The sequence below is a fragment of the Hippoglossus stenolepis genome, chromosome 5 (assembly GCF_022539355.2).
Source record: "Hippoglossus stenolepis isolate QCI-W04-F060 chromosome 5, HSTE1.2, whole genome shotgun sequence".
NCBI lineage: Eukaryota > Metazoa > Chordata > Actinopteri > Pleuronectiformes > Pleuronectidae > Hippoglossus > Hippoglossus stenolepis.
Window position 1 is genome coordinate 12,353,105 of NC_061487.1, and position 19,407 is coordinate 12,372,511.

The 19,407-nt window shown below is 43.1% G+C and overlaps 1 protein-coding gene across 2 annotated transcripts in view; it reads right to left on the reverse strand.

Moving 5' to 3' along the window:
* The window catches only part of reln (reelin), a 99,308-nt gene that overhangs the window by 22,633 nt on the left and 57,268 nt on the right, over window positions 1-19,407 (reverse strand). For both annotated transcript variants that reach the window (XM_035157483.2, XM_035157484.2), the window contains exons 5-26: window positions 19,291-19,323; window positions 19,098-19,176; window positions 18,871-18,967; window positions 17,019-17,070; window positions 14,967-15,075; window positions 13,929-14,169; window positions 13,609-13,754; window positions 9,924-10,075; window positions 9,626-9,741; window positions 8,932-9,140; window positions 8,393-8,521; window positions 8,200-8,309; window positions 7,753-7,819; window positions 7,243-7,476; window positions 6,007-6,168; window positions 4,747-4,983; window positions 4,475-4,667; window positions 3,609-3,721; window positions 1,313-1,450; window positions 960-1,146; window positions 538-743; window positions 230-401 (exon numbers count right to left, since the gene is read on the reverse strand). In XM_035157483.2, coding sequence (XP_035013374.2) covers window positions 230-401; window positions 538-743; window positions 960-1,146; window positions 1,313-1,450; window positions 3,609-3,721; window positions 4,475-4,667; window positions 4,747-4,983; window positions 6,007-6,168; window positions 7,243-7,476; window positions 7,753-7,819; window positions 8,200-8,309; window positions 8,393-8,521; window positions 8,932-9,140; window positions 9,626-9,741; window positions 9,924-10,075; window positions 13,609-13,754; window positions 13,929-14,169; window positions 14,967-15,075; window positions 17,019-17,070; window positions 18,871-18,967; window positions 19,098-19,176; window positions 19,291-19,323 — 3,182 coding nt within the window. The remainder of the gene's footprint in view (window positions 1-229; window positions 402-537; window positions 744-959; window positions 1,147-1,312; window positions 1,451-3,608; window positions 3,722-4,474; window positions 4,668-4,746; window positions 4,984-6,006; window positions 6,169-7,242; window positions 7,477-7,752; window positions 7,820-8,199; window positions 8,310-8,392; window positions 8,522-8,931; window positions 9,141-9,625; window positions 9,742-9,923; window positions 10,076-13,608; window positions 13,755-13,928; window positions 14,170-14,966; window positions 15,076-17,018; window positions 17,071-18,870; window positions 18,968-19,097; window positions 19,177-19,290; window positions 19,324-19,407) is intronic.

Below are 19,407 nucleotides of genomic sequence, written 5' to 3' on the forward strand. Positions count from 1 at the left end.
AGTGCTTTGTGTTAACAGGTATCAGTGTCTGCAGTGGAAAATATTTCTCAAAAGATTAATGGATGCACTTCTGCAAAAAGATTTTATACCAGCTCTATCTCAGTTTGGCAAACACTTTCCATTACAGCAAAACAAGCAATATCTCAAGATGAAGCAGAGGCTGCAGCACAAGGTCAGAGCACAAATTACAAGGAGTAACAGAAAATAACTCCTCAAACTGATTCCTGACCTGCGGTAGAGTAGGATTGGCCATGGGGATGATGTGTTTCTCCCTCTCTGACAAAATGATGACGTCATCAATTGCCCACTGGTCGTAGCCATCCCCAGAGTGAAGAGGCTGCCACCAACGAAACCTGGTGGAGGGCGTCTTCGAAACCAGGGGAAGTTCATAGTGGACAAAGCTGAAGGTGGTAGAGGAGACAGGTTCTCTTTGAAAATGTGCAATCATGAACGCATCTATTACGCGATGTGTCTTCGTTATCTTTGTGAAAACGTGAAATATGAGTTTTCCCCTTTCTTCAGCCACACGTCTCTCACCGGGGTTTGGTGAAGTCGGTGAAGTACATCTCAGCGATGAGACCCCAGGTGATTCCTCCGTCGTTGCTGTACTGCAGCAACACTCCTTCTTCTCTGCTGTCGGCTTGGTTGCACTCGGCCCAGTCTCCGCCCACCCGCAGGTAGAACTGCACAAACTCCGCCCATTCTGTGTCCAGGTCCCAGCTCACCAGCTGCCTCAGTCCAGCCTGAGAACAACACGCATGTTCATTTTTACATATCAAGTAGCACATAATACCTATGACATGCAGTACAGGTTATTTGTGGAGAGTCACAGTTGTACTTATATATCACAGCAACTTTTCAGTAACCAATACAATGTTATCAATATAGTATGAGTAAGTATTGATACTAAGTTCAAGGGACAGAAAACTTTTTGGGGGGGAATTTTCTAGTTGTTGTACCTTGCTGAAGTACAGAGACGATCCAGATGAGACCACACCACAGCCCATGTCAGGGGTCACCACCTCTCCACCAATCACCTCTTGCCAAGTGGCCAGCATTGCATCCTGGGACTCAAAGTCAGAGAGCACACTGGAGGACAGGGAGGTAACGGGCTGGCAGTCTGTTCCTGAGAAGCCATCGTCACACCTACGGGAGAAGACGGAGGCTGAATTTCTTATCCTTCATCTATGATTTAATGTGGTAGCTGAACATATTTATGGGCCTCCGTGTTGAGTGCGATAAAAAAAGTAATAAAGCAAAACCTCAGGAAGTTTTATTGTGTGTGTGACTGTGTGTGTGTGTGGCGGCTGACCTGCAGTGTCCATGGTCACACCAGCCGTGTCCGTGACACATGTTAGGACACTGCTGACCGATGTAGATGTCGTCCAGGGCCCACTCGTCCTGCTCTCCATAGTAGTTCTGGATCCAACGGAACCGTGTGGCACTGGACCTAAACACACACACATGTGGGCTACTGTAAGTGGCTGCTCAGTTTTATAAATAAACATTATAAATAAATATAAAATATTATAAACATCATAAAGTTGAAAAGGGAGTTTGCATGTTCTCCCCCTGTCTGTGTGGGATTTCTCCGTGTTCTCCGGCTTTCTCCCACATTCCAGAGACATGCAGAGTTCGGGTTAGGTTGATAGGAGATTCTAAACTGACTGAGGTGTGAATGTGAGTGTGAATGGTCTTCTGTCTCTGTATGTTGACCCTGTGATACACCGGCGACCAGGGTGTACCCCGCCTCTCGCCCAGGGTCAGCTGTGACTAGTTCCAGGTCACCCTGCGACCATCAAGAGGTTAGATAATAAGCCGTATAGATAATGGATAGATAAAGTAAAAAAAAAAAAAAAATACATTAAAAATCAAATGGCAGCGATATCTAGTATATTGACAATATCACTAACCTATTTCTTTACCAGGGATAGTTGTGGATTGAATTTTCCAGCAAGTAAAGATTAACCTTATCACATGTGTGTTTTCCTGTGTGTGTGTGTGTGTGTGTGTGTGTGTGTGTGTGTGTGTGTGTGTGTGTGTGTGTGTGTGTGTGTGATGTGTGTGTGTTTGTGTGATGTGAGAGTACGGGATCTGCAGCTGTGTAAATTGTATATGAGAGAGAGGGCTTAATAATCACATCATCTGTTAAATGTAGGGTGTGTACATGTTTGTGCAAGTGACCTTACTGTTTGTTGCATGTACAGTAATGACGAATGGGGTTAGCAGCGAAGATAGTCAGGCATACCGGGGGGTTATGTAGCAGGCAGGTTTTGCGTTGCTGCTGATCCGGTAACCCTTATCAACTCGGACCACCTCCTGATCATATAGAGTTACAACCATGGCTGTTTTACTACCATTTACTGCCATGACCCGGTGACCTCTAATCACACACAGCAGGAGATGTGACCGCCTATATTTACTGTAGGAGCAAGGGAGTAGAATGAGATGGAGGTGGAGGTCACGGTGCTCAGTGTGGGGAAGGTTTATGTTATTATTTGAGTTGATTTATATGTGAGTCTGAGATGTAACAGTAGATGTGTTTCTCACCATAAAAAAAGGGACTGTTTCTCTCCTGCTTGCTCTTTAAAGTGAATAATTAAAGTCTTGTTAGCCTAATACAAACTAATTACAGTCTTTGTGTTGGCACAGGCAGAGCACCAACAGGGTACCAGTGTACCAGCAGCTGAGAGTTAAACCAGGGCAGTCAGATCGGAGCAGCTCACACAGCTAGAATTCATTGGTATGGCAAATACAGATGTGAAGCCAGAGCTGGAAGAAGCTCCCACATGATTCAGACCCCCCTGTGTGGGAGGACTGTATTTTTCCAGTTAGTTGTTGCAACAGCGATCTACACTAAGTAAGGAGTGGTGAACCAAACTGAAAACATATGTCAACATTTTCACTCCATATCTGATTATGTCTCAGGAAATGGTTAAATTTAAACACATCCAAGTTGGTCTGGCTGAAACAGACCAGGACTCGAACTCCTCTCTCCACAACATGAGTGTTTATGGCTGTGGCTATGTCACCATACTCAAACTGTGCATCGCCACTGTTCTCTTCCTTAAAGTGCTAATATTTTAGTAATGAAGTTACACAGAAACAAAGCCTTTTACACTAAATACCAGATGTATTCAAATGGCACACAAGCCACGTTTTACTGCTTTTTTAAGTGGCTATGCTCTGGGCACATTTAAGCATTTTGCATCATGGGAATGCAGGTAGGAATTTCCTGGTTACTGTTTATTTAAAGCCCAGTGCGATGTGTCACTGAAACTGTTGTGCAATCACTGTGAACAGCTTTGGAGCAAAGGCCGCAGTCATCTGCTGCTTTCCTTCTCAGGGAATAATTCGTGGATATTAAAGAAAAATGTGTGTGCAGTTTAGTTAGGTATGGGTCAAGAGGGAACCTGATACATTTTGGTGCGGATCTGGATGAGAGGGCAGATCCAGATTTGATCTCTCCTGCTATTCTAGTGTTTGTTGGAGCAGATTGTCGCTGTTTCTCCCAGTGATTGTGCTCGTTAACTGCAAATAATAACATGAAGCTCAGATCAGAGAACATGTTTTCTTCTGGGTCTATTGTACAGACGTGCATTACTTACCATGTCTTTTGAGTCAGAGACAGAGTGATGCGTCTCCAGTCTTTGAACTCTGACGGGTGGTAGACGCTCGGGGCTGTAAACTCAGCGCAGCTTGTCATGCCGGGCAGACAGGCCTAGGTGAGGCAATGAGGGGTTTTATTACAGTACACTTTTTATGCTTCACTAAATGTTCATTCCTCAAAATCCATTAAACAAGTTATATTTATTATTGTGTATTTTGCTTCTTTAAAAACAAAGCAATAATCTTTAAATGTCATTAGGCTTCATCAGCCCCTCAGTATGTGCAAATAAAAGGCTAATTCAGGATTAGAGTATCTCTGACCTTGAACACTGGAAGACAAGCGAGGATTAACAGGACAGGACATCCAGAGAGTTACATTCTGCACTTGCCAGATGACTGCATTTTCATGCACGAGAGAATTAGAGAAAACTCGCTGATTCATTACGCCCCATTCAATTTCAAAGGAATTAAAAATCTTGGCAGATACTTTGGTGCCTTATGAATATTTATGAGCCAGTTGTGATCACAGAAAGTCTTTGTTGAATCATGGGAAGATAATCTGCTTGCTGATTCAAGTGTTGTCATGTATTTGCTGATAGCAGGATGATAAAAAGTAACTGCGATGATTTCTCATCTGAAACAAAGTGTCACATTTAAGGGATGTCATTATTTACTCATTATTACTGAGGCTGTAATAGGTAAATCAATATTCATGTTCATGAATAAATGAGAAGTTTCCTCCTCTCTCTTCTTCTACAAGTCTGCCAGTTATAAACAAAGGTGTGGGTCGGGCTGTTTAAACAAAAGAGGTTGGATGTTAACACCTCTCATGGGGGACCAGGGCTGACATGTGTAATGCTCCTACCTCTTTGACCAGGTGCCAGGTGAGGCCGTGATTCGTCGAGAACTCCAGGCGAACCTGTGTGTCAATGTGAGGAGAGGGCTCGCGGCCACAGCCCATGACCAGTGAGAACTGCAGACTGTAAGAGGCTCCAATCTGCATCGACTGGGTTTCCACATAACGAATGCTGGAGCCGGGGCTGGGCTCACCAGAGAAACTGGAAGAGGACAGGGAGGAAATCATGTGTCAGACATTGTTAAAAATAATATCATTATCGGAGCATTGAGGCCTCTTACCTGAGTGTCCAGTCATGCTGGCAGTAGGGTTGGACGTGGCCGAGATAGAAACCCAGACTCTGGGTGACGTCGAGCACGTTGCTGAAGTCCAGACTTATGGTGTTGAACAGCACGGAGGTCATGCTGATTTCATCCACGGCCCACACATCCTGACTGCGGCCCGAGTGGTACGGCTGCCACCAGCGAAACTGCACGCCGAACTTACGAGCACCAGCCGGGAGTTCAACAGATACAATCCTATTTGGGAGAAAATAAATAGTTAAACTGGACTTCAATGGCTCTTAATGGGATGTTTGCTTGATATAAGCTGTGTGCAGTACGTTCCATTGCCACAATCATATAAATGTAAAGATGGGGGGTATATTTGCTGACAGTATCAATAATGCTGAACATTTCAGGTGGGATTAATCCCACACGCTGACTGAGCTGAAACTCAGGCTTTGACTTGGATATAAATCCCACATCATCTGATCTGCTGTTCGTAAATGATGTGCATTTGGACAGATTTAAATAGAATCTGACACAATGCGGTGTGGGGTTTCCTATACTATGAAGCCACACCCCCTTTCAAACTTGATGACATCATGAGGGGTCTAGGCGCCAAACAGATTCCTCTCTTATTCTGCATGGCAATACATTTTGTTCATTGTAATTGAAGTTTCTCCTGATTGAAATACTTTCCCTGCAATCTATGTACATGTAAAGAAAGAAACATGCTATGGTGCATCGTGAATTATGTCTCATGTGTTGTTTGTGTTACCCAACAGAAGGCTATATATAAAATACATAAAGCATTTCTCCATTTATGTTGATGTCTTCTTAAATGCATGCTGAGAACCAACATTGACACAGCGCTGTGTTCAAGTATCTCAACTGAGTTGGACCTTCACCATCATCTCCAAGAAATAACTCTGACCATCATATACATATGGATATACTAAGAACTTGTTCTTGTGCCTTTCACCAAATAGGTGCCTGGAACTTGCCCCTGACTCACTGACCCCTGTTGGCCTTCCTCTGTTGGCTGATGAAGAGTTCTGAGACCTGGGCTGTGCATCAGTGGAAGTCAGCCCACTTTGTCTTCATTACTCACTTAGATGGCTTTACCTGACTCAATGGGTCCCAGTGGCTTACCCCTTCAGTACACCATTAGCAGTGTACTGAATGTGTGTGTTAATGGACTCTTAGTGTCACTATGGAATCATAAGCATACCAGCCAGTGCACACACACACACACACACTATAACACACGGCAGGTACCTTGGCTCATGGAAGCCTTGGTAAGCGTAGTGCTGCAACAGTGTCCAGGTGATGCCGTTGTCTGAGGAGTAATGTAGGAGGACGCCCTCTCCAGGCTGGTCTGGAGCGGGACATGAGCTCAGGGTGCTGCGACTGCCCAGCCGAAGAGTGAACTGCAGGTACCTGCAAAGAAGCAAAGTGAGGAGATGAAAACAAGGACGGGAAGAGATGGGATGACAAGGGGAGCAACGGTTGAGACGGACATAGTGTGCAAAAATGGAAATGACACAGAAAGAGCGGAAAGGGCAGGTTGATAAATGAGAAGAAAGTAAGGTGAGTAAGAGTGCGTTCAGGAAGGAGAGAGAGAGAGAGAGAGAGAGAGAGAGAGAGAGAGAGGGGTAAAAGGGTAGATAAACAGACAGTAGAGTAGAGCGAAGAGGTGGGAGGAAAGTGGCAGGATGATGGATGAGATGATTAAATGAATGAGGACAAAATTAGATGAGAGTAGGTGGAGGAAAGGAAAGAATAAGACAGAGAGAGTGCGAATGAGAGTCAGAGTTCATATCTGTGTATTCATGTTAACTGCACATAGTCCTGATGTAGTGTGATCTTTCTGAATTCTTATGTTTTTATTCATGTTTTGGCAGTAATATTACAATCTACACTAATGTAATATTTATAATAATTTCCACTTTCAGTCACACTCCCCCTTCTAGTTTTCTGTCTTTGGCATAGCTGCACTTTCCTTAGTGCTGCAGTTTCCTGTTTCATGCAGCTGTTCACTCAATCAACTAGGAAAATAGCATTAAACACGGCCATCAGGTGGCACACTGAGAGCCGCAACAGGCATAATCAATCCAACACAGATGCCGTAGCCAAATTCATCTCTCCTGCTCTCTTTTTCTCTCTCACATTTATCCCGTGCTTTCATTTCTCCTCTCATCTGCAGCCCTCCCCATAATCATAATCCATCTACCAGTGAGGAAAAGAGAGTATGAGGGAAAGAGGGGATTGATGAAGCAGGAGAGTGGATAGCACCTGAAGAGAGGACACAATTTTACAAGTAATCTGCTGATGGCAAGATGTTCCTTGTGTGCATGTATTGTAAACAATATACTTGCACAAGAGCATACACATGGGTTCCTTTTAATCTTTTGCCTGCATGTTAATGAAACAAGCTCATCTTTGTTTTTACAAAAAAGGGTAATCCTAATTAATTGATTCAAAAAATATATAATTTATCAGCTTTTCCATTACCTGGCCTGGGAGCTGTCTAACGGAGCCGTGACCAAATGCCTCCTGCTGTCCCTGTTGAAGACCAGAGCCTTGCCACTGGCCAGCACCCCGCAGCCGAAGCTGACCTCGGCCCCGCGCAGGGAAGAGAAACTGTGGTAGGAAGAGAGGCGTGGGCTGGAGAAGCCCTCGGACAGGAAGGCTGGGAAGGTCTGGGAGGCAAGCTCACAGGCTGGGCCGCTAAAGCCTGGGTCACATCTGGGAGGAGAGGAGAGGAGAGGAGAGGAGAGGAGAGGAGAGGAGAGGAGAGGGAGAGGAGAGGAGAGGAGAGGGAGAGAGAGAGATGTAAGATATTAAAAAGATTGACGAATATAATGACAAAAAGTAGACAGAGATAATGAAATTCCATTAATAAATCACAAGCATAATACAATTTGATTAATTTTGAATGGTGATTGGTGCTTGGAGGCATTAGGTGGATAATGAGCAGACTCTCACTGGTTTTATTTTGTTTAATAAAAAGCAGATCCTTACTTGCAGCCTGTGCGGGAACAATGTCCTCTCCCGGAGCAGAAACGAAGACAGGCTGGACCAACATACACTGAAAAATAAATGAAGAGAAATAAATGAGCTTTTACAGTCATAAATATTTTTTTATGTAAGGTTGAGCTTTAATAATCTTTGATGGCCCGAAACACAGTGTGTATTATCTTAGAAGATGTAAAATAGAGAGAAGATATTGTATCTAGATAAGGACAATGGAGACAAAGGTGTAGCAACCATGACTCCATTTACCCTTTGGTGACATGTCTATAGAATTTTTTTTTTTATTCTAATGTTTCACTGTATAATATGTTTCACAGTAACAAGTTGGAGCCTGTCCGAGGCCTTTCACAGTTTAACTGCATTGGACAATAAAACCTTGAGTCTTGAGCCACCACAATAAAAACACTTGAACCATGTGACCTGTTTAGTTCTAACCATTGTCTATGGCCCACATGTTGCTCGATCCAGTGCCGGACTGCTTCCAGCGAAACCGTGTCATCTCTGACAGAGCAGCGTTGGGCAGAGGGATTGAGATTCTTGTCCATCTGCAGAAGTGCAACACTATGTTCAAGCAGACGTACAGAACATTGTCAAAAAATGATGGATAGATGTGCATTCTCATTCATACCCGCTGTAGTTGTCGGAGGAGTAGATGGTGCTGTGAGGTAGATGGGGTCCAGCGCAGAGCTCTGGCAGACACTCAGTGTGAAGCAGGGACCATGAGCGACCGTGGTTGGTGGAGAACTCCAGGCTGACGCTGATAAAAGGGAACAAAGGACGTTTTAAGCTCAACATTTGTAAAACAGAATTTGATTTTCACAGACTAAACTCAGAAACTCAGAAAATGTTTCCTGAGACTCCACAGTAATATCTGTCTCTTTTAATCTGCCCTCTGCAACTTTTGCTTTAATTGGCAGCAACTGCTATAAACTCATGTACAAACTCAGGCCAAATTAGTACATTTTTTGCAAGATACTGATGCTCAGAAGCATTATAGAATCACATTCTTGTGTGCACCATTTACCATTTTTACCACCAAATGCATGTGTGAACCTTCGGGTGTCTAGATCTCCTTTGTTGCAGCATATTTTTTGTGATTTTCACTATATAGGAGGCCATATTTTCAGAAAGAAGCTCTGCCTCACCCAGTTTCACAGTGTGCCTCACCTGTTGGCCGGCTGGTACGACCCACAGCCAAGGTTGATGGAGAACTGAGCGACATGTGTCTGCGTGCCAGGCAGCACAGGGAGCAGCTGCATGAAGTCCAGGGCCCAGACGTGGCGGTTGGCCCCCCCATGTGATCGCTGCTCCAGGCAGAACTGGGTAACTGGTGTTTGTAGCTCAGTGGGCAGCGCCACCGATACCACCGCAGGAGTCTGAGAAGAGAAATCAACGATATAATGAATCGATCAGAGGGAACAAAAAGAAGATGTTGATTAGGACTGCAACTGTCATTTTTATAAATCTATGATTTATGATATGCTGCTTATTTACTCAATCGAATAATAGTTTGATTAATGAAATGTCAAAAGATAGTGAAAATTGCAATTACTTAAAATCCCAATTCCCCAAAGTTCAATTCTAAAAACCACATGATATTAATTTTAATATAAGATAATTCATTAGACACACAATTTATGACATAAGACAAAGAAAAGCAGCAAATCCTCACTGAGTAGTAACATTTTCTGCTCTAAGTGCAATATACAGTATTAATAAAGTCTGTTTAAACCATAAAACCTCATATGGATACATAGATAAATTAGAAATTCAAAATAATTTGAATGACTTCATAGAAATTGACTTGCACTGGACTTTGAGGGACATTTTTTCATGTGTGAATATGTTGTTTAAGTCTCACCCTGTAAGAAGAGTATGGAAGCGTGTCGAGCACCACACGTTCCCGTCTGCCTTCAGACCTCCCAAACAGAATGACATCATTCTCATGGGACTCTCCTGGATCACAGTCGCCACCACCTAAACACAAATACACCTTAATAAGTTCATGCAAAGTAATGCACAAGTGCAAAAAAATTACCAGTGAGGGTGCCATACAGAGAAAGATCATTACTGTGAGTGATGTATTACTACACGTTAACCTCACTCTTGCTTGACCCAAATAAATGACAGAGAATGATGGAATGGGGGATTTTCCATACCCATGGTGAAGTAGAAGCGGAGGTTTCCATAAGAGGTGGTGTCGAGGTACGGGGTGCACACCCGCCTCCGGCCCTCCTTCTCAAACACGAGGGCCGAGCCCGACTCAATCTCTCCACACTGGGTCCCATAAACAGCTCCCTCTATGTCCCAGCTGGATGAAACACACAGACAGGGCGGGTAGGTTGAGTAAGGAAAATACTATATATTTATTTTAGAGGTGGGTGTTACCTCGAGTGTATGATGCACATGTCGTCTACGGTCACATCACTGACTGTTTAACAACCTGGTTGAAAGCCAGCAACGCTAAAACCTTTAGAGTCTTTGAGGAAAAAGAACGCTTCAAGTCCTTGACTGTAAATCAGCACATTTTCATCATCGCTCAGTATAAAAACTGTCACGTATTACGTGCTCTTGTGTTGCCTGTTTAAAAATATTACTGGAATATATAATACAATGGTGTCCTGAATTGTGTTTTTTGTTGTAATTATTTTTCTCTTCTGTTTTTATTTTTGCTCGTCATGCCTATAAACGATCTCGACGACTTTGTAATTTTAATCTTATATTTACATATTCTGTTCTGAGGGTGACTTTGTAACAGACAAAAACAGCCTCTTGGCCAACTCTGGTGCATTTACAGCAATGTTTATTAATGTGCACTGTCCCTGCTGAATAAACCAATAAATAAAAATGGAATGAGGCAGGATTTCAACAACATTAATAACTTAATAAAAAAAAAGTTACTAAAGCAAAGTAGATGATGTATTACTCGTCACAACCTATAGGTAACTCATTGGTAATGCATATTTACACAGTCAGCTGATGATTTTCTCAATTTAATGTGCATATACAATATACAGATAAAAAACTGAAAAGGAAACAACATTATTTGTAGATTTGAAGCACAGCAAAATATAAACTTTAACAAAACTACTTTAACACCAGGGTTTAGGCACCGGTTCCTACACGACCTACCGGACTGAATCACAACGCAGATTTCAGTGTCTGAGTTTTGTACTGCTTACAGGCAACATAAACATCACCAGACATTTGTACTTAACATTACATTTAGCTGTGGTGGCAACACACTCTCTACATGGCTCTGGCAGCATATGTAACGTTAGCCTACAGACAGATAGTCGCTACTTCAAACTCCAGTCGGCATGACAACAAAATGCCTCAAGCTAAATGGTTAAAACTGTGGTATTTTATGTGAGAGTATTCAGACACCACATGAATCAAATAATTGAAAAGAATTCTGTGTATAGGGATGGACACCACAAACTCAATGAAGCACCTGGTGACACACGGATACAGTTGAAAGCAGAGAGATCCACCATGAACGACTGTTTGTGTGACCCCAGGCCAAGCACATCAGCCGGCAGTGTGGGCGTCCCAGGCTCCGACGGTGGCGAGACAATTGATGACTAGTTTGGAGCTGGAGTCATTTCCTGTATTAAACACTCAATCTGTTATTAAGGGTTAAATTATTGTAGTTACGTTAGTTTAAAAAAATATATATTTTGTTATGTACATGTGTGAAGAGTTTTGCACTTTTGCACTTTTTGTATATTTTAAATTGTCAAGTTATTTTATTTTATTTCAAGTACCAATTTGCCTAAGTATTAAAACGGTCTTAAACTCTATCTTCTAATTATCGACGGTCGCTTGGTGTTTTGTGTTTTTTTGCACTGTTTAGACAATGGAACTGTTTTTAAAGTATTGATTTAGCACTGGTATCCCCCCCAAAAAATGATACCCAACCCTAATTAACACTTATGTTCATAGATTGCCTCTTTTACACATCATCTCCTCTGGACTATTACTGAAGTCAGGAAACAGTTGCCAGAATTCGCATCATTGCCGGCCAACAAACACACAATCCCAGAAATACTGAATAAATCACCTGGAAAGACAGCTGATGCATAAAGAACACACACCTGCAGACGCACACTTGCGCACAGCGGAGAGAGGCTCCTCATTAGCACTGACAGAAGTTAACTCAGTGTGTCAGCCCTCTCCTGCGTTTCTCTGCCCCTCCCTCTTCTTCCGTCTCCCCCCCACTGCTTCCTCTCTGTTCTCTGTCATACAGCGTATAGGCTGCTGTGCTTCTGTCATAGCTGGTGTTGGGTTAAATGACACTTAGGGGTGTGCGCCGTCACCATAAGACCCATTCCTGCTTACTTCATGCATGTGTCAGCCCGTGACACCTGGCGGGTGAGAGCATGTATGCGGGTGCAGCGTGTTGGCATGCTGCAGGGAAGGCGCGAGGGTACAGGGGGACTGTGGAAACACACTCTTGTTCGAGGGTCCTTCTCATTAATGGAAAATGTAGTGACAGACCTGGTGCATGAGGCCCGTTAATTACTCTCAGGCAGAAACACGATCTATCATCCGTCTCTATTCTCTCTCCACCTCTCACAGTGCTTCTGACAGTGTTTCCTTGCTTTTTGCTGTCCGGTGTGTATTTGTGTGCTTGTGTTTGCTTGCATATGTGTGTGTGTGTCGCACTCTGAACAGATGGGCTGCTGTCTTCGCCGCAGTCAGAGGCGCGGCATTCACCTGTGTGAGCTTGACGCAACACGCTGCATGTTGCATGCTCGACATATGACAATTGACAGGTGTCAGAGCTCATGTATATATGAACCCAGAGCACCTGATGTTGTTCCTCTCCAGCAGCTCTCCCTTTCCAAACTTATATAGTTTGGCTTTGTAATATATTTTCATCATTTAACACCATAAAAGGATAGCACCTCAGGTCTGGCAACAAATTTCAGTTTTACTGCATTAACTTCATTGCTGTCAACTAAACTCCCCCTCAGCATCAGGTCAGCAGAGTCACTGCCAAATTTTAAAAGCCTTTTAAAAAAAACTATAAATCTGTATAGACTGGCGTTTTTATAAAGTATTAATCCGGTGGTTATACTCAGCTTTAATTACCCTGTTTGACCTTCTCCTGTAATTGTTTTGTTGTACTTTTATGGCATTCTATTTTAATGTACACCCCGTGGTTGCGAAGGGTGCAGTAGAAATAAAGTGACTCATTCACTTCACTACCAAATGTATATGAGATGATCAAGACAGCTGGGTGGGGACCATTTAGACCTATTGCACGGTCGCACATATGTGAATGCAAAGTGAATATCGCGGGTCAAGGTTCACCAGAGTTCAACTTGTGATCACTGCGGTTTTATTCGCCCTGTCAAGTGTCCAGATTCCAAGCAAATGGGAGGCGAATGTTCGCCACTGATCTCATCATTTTCAAGACATGTGACTGTTGAAATACATCGTGATTCATTGAAAAACTCCCAGGAGAGGCAAAATGCATTATGGGAGCACTCTTAACCTGGAAAAAAGATTCTACAGCTGAGTTTCAGATATTGGTTGACAAGCTAAGCAATGGGAGTGATTTAGTGGGGTATGTTCCCTCTTTCCCCTTTTAAAGTGTTCATGAACTTTAGGGAGAAAGAAATGACTTATCATGAAAGTTTAAGCTGTCAAATGTTTTAATTAATGTCTCTTATCTGCTTCAGATGCTGAGACAATAGAAAGATTTTTAAATGTGGGGAGTTCTGCAGAAAACACTCTTTCTAGGTGGTTGTTTTCAAACCATGTATCAGTTTTACAGGGCTTTTATAAGGTGCCTTAGGTCTTAATGGGTTATATATGAGTATTAGCTTGACTTACTTTGATGGCAGGCTCTCAAAGTCTTCCTCCCAGTAGCTCCTTCCCTCTTCCCTGTGCAGATCAATGTCTCTGGTGGAGGCGAAGCTGTGGCCAACGCCCTCACCACCATGGAAATACAGAGCATTGCCCTCAGACTGACAGGAGTGCTGGCCAATAAGAACAAAGGCGTTAAAACATGCAACCTAAATGTAAATCAACATTCTTGAAAACACTACATGATTATGACATTCATTCGGCTTTCATCAATAACACTGGTCATTGGGCATTGGTCAACTGCATATATAATGAGAGGGCTGGAGGAAATCCACATGTCAGCATACCTTGATGGTAGCTCCAGGGAAGAAGAGCCAGTTAGCTGTGTCTGGGGGGTCTAAGTTGTCCTCCATGAGGGGGGCCCTGTGAGCAGCGTTGACCAGGAGCACGTTGTCCATCCCCCAGCAGGACTCGTAGCCTTCAGGGCCTTGAGGGGCCTCCTGAGACCATCGAAGACGAACGCCCTCAGCTCTTGAGTGGTGTGGCATGGGAAGGAGGTGGATGACGGTGCTGCTGTTGGAGGGGGCTCTAGGAGAGAGAAATGGAGGGTCTCAGTGAATGTGGGGATAGTGTCTGCATTCAATGTAAACTGAATCATGAATTGGTCAAATCAGGCTGAAATAGCCGAACATGTACAGATACTACATTCTGTTATAATGGATTGAAAACATTGACTTTATATTAAGATGGACAACAGGTCTCCACTCCAACTATCCAGAATTGAAGCCAAAAGATCCCAGATATGAACGCTGCCATCTTGCGTCTTACATCCTATAACAAATTAAAACCTAACTTAAAGGTAAATGAACACTTACGTCAGTGTCATTTTTGTTTGGTTCATATCCCATCCACTAACATGGAGGAGGCAGGGCTTATGGCCTCTCCTGCAGCCAGCCACCAGGGGGCGATCTAGAAGCTTTGGATTCAGTTTTTAGGGAGCTGTCATGTCATCTTTATATATAGTCTATGAGTGAAAACGAGATAAAACCAGGTTTTGCATGACTCGGCGGGTGATTTAATGTTTTGAACCTATGAGTCGTTTTCTGTGTTTCCACGAAAGCACGACATGCACCGAGAGTCAGCTATATATAGTTGTTAGAATACAGTATCTGTTACATTATGTCTGAGAGCTGACAAAGCAAAAGGAGAGGCAGGGACAGTGCGATGAAAAGCAGGGGGATCATCCAGACACAAACATGAGACGACTGACAAATTGAGAGGGGGAGGTGTGAATGAGGGAAAAAGAGAGAAGGTGGGTGTTCATAACAGATGGAGTGACTGTGGGACGGATGAGGAAAGGAAGAATGGAAAAAGAGGAGAGAGACCTGATCTTCTCCAGTGTGATCCAGTCATCTGAGGAGTTGGCGTTACCACCCAGGCTGTACGACACAGTGATGCTGGGGTCTGAGTAACTGAACCGACAGGAGCCAGAACCTGGGGAACATAAACACACACAGAAGACAGGCACACAGTGTATGACAGTTACAATATGTCAGCTAGTTAAATTCTTCTCATCAATTGAATTTTATCAGCAGGGCAATGATCCCGTGTGTGCCCCAAGGAGCAGCGAGGCGCAGCGCGGTGGCCTCTTCTGACTGATTGCTCCCACATTTCCTCTTTTAAATCGAGTGGAAAATTGTGTCTAAATGGTGTCATAGTGGAACTAAGTGATCGGCAGCTTAACACGTCTGAGAGAAGTTTGGGGTCAGTGTGAACGGGTTGGACAGAGGCGACCAGAGGAGGAGTGCTGCTGTAGGACCATGAACTCTGGATAAGTTTGTGAATATGTGAATATTCTTGTGCATTTCTAGGTTGGCACAGACTATTTTTGCACCTTAAAATGTCGTGAGGGAGCAGGTTGGGGTCAAAGGTCGCTAATGGGCAAAGCAGGCAAATCCCCACATCCCCACCTTTCCTCTCCCCTCCCTCGCTCTCCCCCCTCCTGACTGTGTGCAGCGTCCATGTCTCCTCCATGTCCTGCCGTGCTGTTCCATCCCCACTGAATACAGCTGTGCATTAACCTGCCACCACTTCATTGTGCTGCTCTACTGAACCACTCCATACCCAACACTATACCGCCACAAACCCTCCTATTAATCACCTGCAAAGCACAGCCAGACAGAGAGAGATGAAAGGACAGGAGAAAGACACTGGGAAGGAGAGAGAATGGTGAGAGGGTTGTTGGGAGTTGTTGATACAGTATGTCCTCCTCTTTCCAGCCGTGTTCCCATGAGAACTGGCGGATGCATGTAATGGACATGAAAAATACAACACCACTAAAAACTCTGCCATGGCCTTGTGGGTGTCTTTCCAGAAACTGTAAATCATTCATTCTTGTGATAGGAGGAGAGGAGAGAGAAGAGTGAGACAGAGAGGGAACGTTACGCGGAAACATCCTGTGTACCAGTTGGCTTACTGACATAGAACAGAGCAAAAGATGCCTGAGGATGACACAGACATCTGTTGTCCCGGCTCAGATGGCTGCAGGCAGGGCTAAGATATGTGAACAGGGTTTAAGATGTCTCATACATATCTGTCTGTTCCACAAAATCTGCCTTACGCCTCATTTACACAGTTCTTTTTTGTGCCTGCGATACAGACAGATATGGACTCTGCCACTACGAAAAAAACCTTTCTTTACAGATGGACTGAGACGCTCCTGCAGCCGTGGGAGAATTTTGTCAGTTTCTTGCTGCAAGGCTTTGTGGAATGTGAACCTGGAGCAATATTGGGCCAAAACGTTAACTTTAAGATTGTTGGTTAAAACTGATTGCTTATGTCAATTATATTACTATTAATATATCTATTTATATATACAAATAAATGAATGTAGAGGACTGTAATAATAAACTCTTGCACATTTATTTAACTTCAATTTATTTTTTGTAGTAAAATAACAATGTGTTAAACTGGCTGAATAAGTTTATATTTTATTATACAATTGCACAGTTTTTGTAAAAACAACGACTAACATCTGACTTGAATTAGTCTCGCTATGTCTGATGACAAATTTGTCACTGGGGGCAACGGTCAATATTTTGGTGTTTGGCTGCTCTAACATGTTTGGTCAAACTAGAAACGAGAACCAGAAGGCTTCCGGCCCCGAGATCCTATCTTCGCCTACAGATTCTGCATATTCCTCTGAGAATCTATTTAAAGAGATTAGCCTCTTAGCTAATTGTTTCAACATACATGGAGGCAAATTCTGGACCTAAAAATACCAGGGGGGACACATTTCATGTTCGTGTTCGTATTCCAGTTTTCAGTGGTTGCCATAGAAATGAATACACTTCCGGTTGACTCAGACACTGAGCCCTGTGGAAACGAGGTGTTCGTGTAGTGATTGTTTGCAGTGCATGTAGAGATTTAATACTCACCCAGGGCAAACTGCAGGACTGAGGCTGTGCTGGTGTTCAGAGGAACAGTTGTCTGGGGAAGAGACACCAATAAATGTGTCAACAATAAATAATTCAATCTCGTTAAAGTTTTAAACAATATCGACTAATAACTCAGGGGAAAGAATGCGAATTGAGATTTGTTCCACTTAAGTAGTAAAGTGTGCTGAGAGCCAAACAGCACAGATTCACTGACGTCCTCTGCTTGAATTAATGTTATCGGGCCACATCTAACAATTGAGTCAAGGATATTCAACCTTTCACGTCTGTATCACTGCATCAAATGTGACAATCTGAAGCACTGCAGAAGTGTAAAAACATTTTCATCATGTAAAGTTACTATATAAAATTAATAGTCCATTAAGGTTAATCCTTCTCTATATCTGTTACTGTATTTTTGTCCCTCTATACAAATACAAATATGTGAGTCTGTGAGAGAGAGAGAGTAAACAGAGTGTTTGTGAATGCTTGGATGTGTGTGCTCTGATAGCTGGAGCTGTTTTATTGGCGACTGTCCGTGTGTGAACGTTTCTGTGTTTCCGGATGTTCATGCTTGTTGCACTTGACAGAAGAGCGGCCAGGCAGCGGCATCAAACATTTGGAACAGTGACAGACAAAGCAAATGCTTATCACAGAAGTAAATAGAATCATGAGGCACTGAACGCTCCTGTGTTGGTGACCGGCTTTCATCTCTTACAGCGTGAACAGTTTGAAATCAACTTCATAACGACACACGAAGGGCATGAATAGGTTTTATTAGTAGTGTGCGTGTATAACACACTTCATGCATGATACTACTTTACTTTACTGTGAAATGATCGTATGATTTTCACTCCTGTTTAACACTTCACTCTGGTTTAACATTCACTTTTAAACACAGCAGTCTACCTCATTTTCATAAACCTCTATGTCCTGCAGCAACAGGAAATGTTGTTTTTGGCTAAAACTGCATGTTAAGCCAAAAAGTGATAAACAGCCACAAACGCAGCACTTTTGAATTAAAGGAGACATGTTTTCTCTTTCCTCTAGCGTTATTGGTTTTTTGTGTAATACAAAAGTTCTGGAAAGTTAAAAAACACAAAGTCTGTGGTGAGGGGAGTTCCTCTCCCCCACAGAAAACTCCTGAAGCTCTCCGTCAGTAGTCCAGCTGATATTTCCAGATATTATATTTACATTTGCACCATGCACGCATAGCAGCTAATCAGACATGTCCCCTATTAAAGACAGGGAAAGCGAGAGCAGACGCTGACAGGAGGTAAAAGTGAGTGTTTCAGACAGAGGCTGAAAAGAGGAGCTGCAGCAATGGACAGTACATGGAAAGTGATGTGTTTGCTGAACGTTAGATCATGTACAACTTTTCCAAATAAAGAATTTCAAGCTGAATATGAGCAATATAGGTCTCTTGGCAGATACAGAAAGAGAGGAAAATACTTAGCCACTATAAGTAAGTTAATGTAACCTGCTGACACAAGTTTAAAAATAAATTTAAAAAATCATGAAACACATAAAATGACTTGTCTACAAGTAGAAGAAGCACAGTTCCTTGATTTACACAAATCAAGCTGGACAGTGACCATCGTTTTTGTTTTTAGGGTCATGCAAATGTCCAGCCCTTCACCCAGATCATAAAATCCTTGGTTAAAAGACCTCAACAGTGAGTTTTTGAACAGTGCAAAGTAAAGTGTATTTAAACATTAAATTTTTACTGTGGTTACAGTAAGTGCAAGATTTACTGCAGAGGTGGCTGTGGCTACCGAGCGGTTGGTTGTGGGATGTACGGTCAATGGGCCATAAAATGTAAAGTGGTTGCAGTGTGGTCAAACATGGTAGTTACCAGCGCTCGCTCTCCGAAGGGCTCACAGAACGTGACCGCTCTGCCGTGCATCAGCACACCACACAGCTCTCCCACCTCACAGTTACTGCACTCGGACCTGAGAGGAAGAAGAAGAAGAGATGAGAAGAATTAGGAGAAGGAAAAGAAGAAATCTGAGATTAAGTTATGATAAAAGGAGAAGTAGTTGGTGACTGCACCCTTGGTTTACAGGAAACCTTTTCACATACCAGATGCTGGGATCCAGCTCTCCTTGGAGGTTGGAGTCAAAGTCGTCACGCAGCACAGCATGTTTACCGTGTAGCTCCACTAAACACACACATGCACCATATGCTCACAGTTAGACACAATCTGTATGATAACTGGTATTTACATGTTGAAATTAACACATAAATAAGAGCATGCAATGAAACGCAGACTCACCAAGACTTGGTCTCAGAGGGGACTCGGTTGGAGCTGAAACAGAGAAGACGAGAATAAAGGTGAGTAAAGTAACACAGGAACAACCACAGGAAACGTACACAACTTTTCATACCTCTG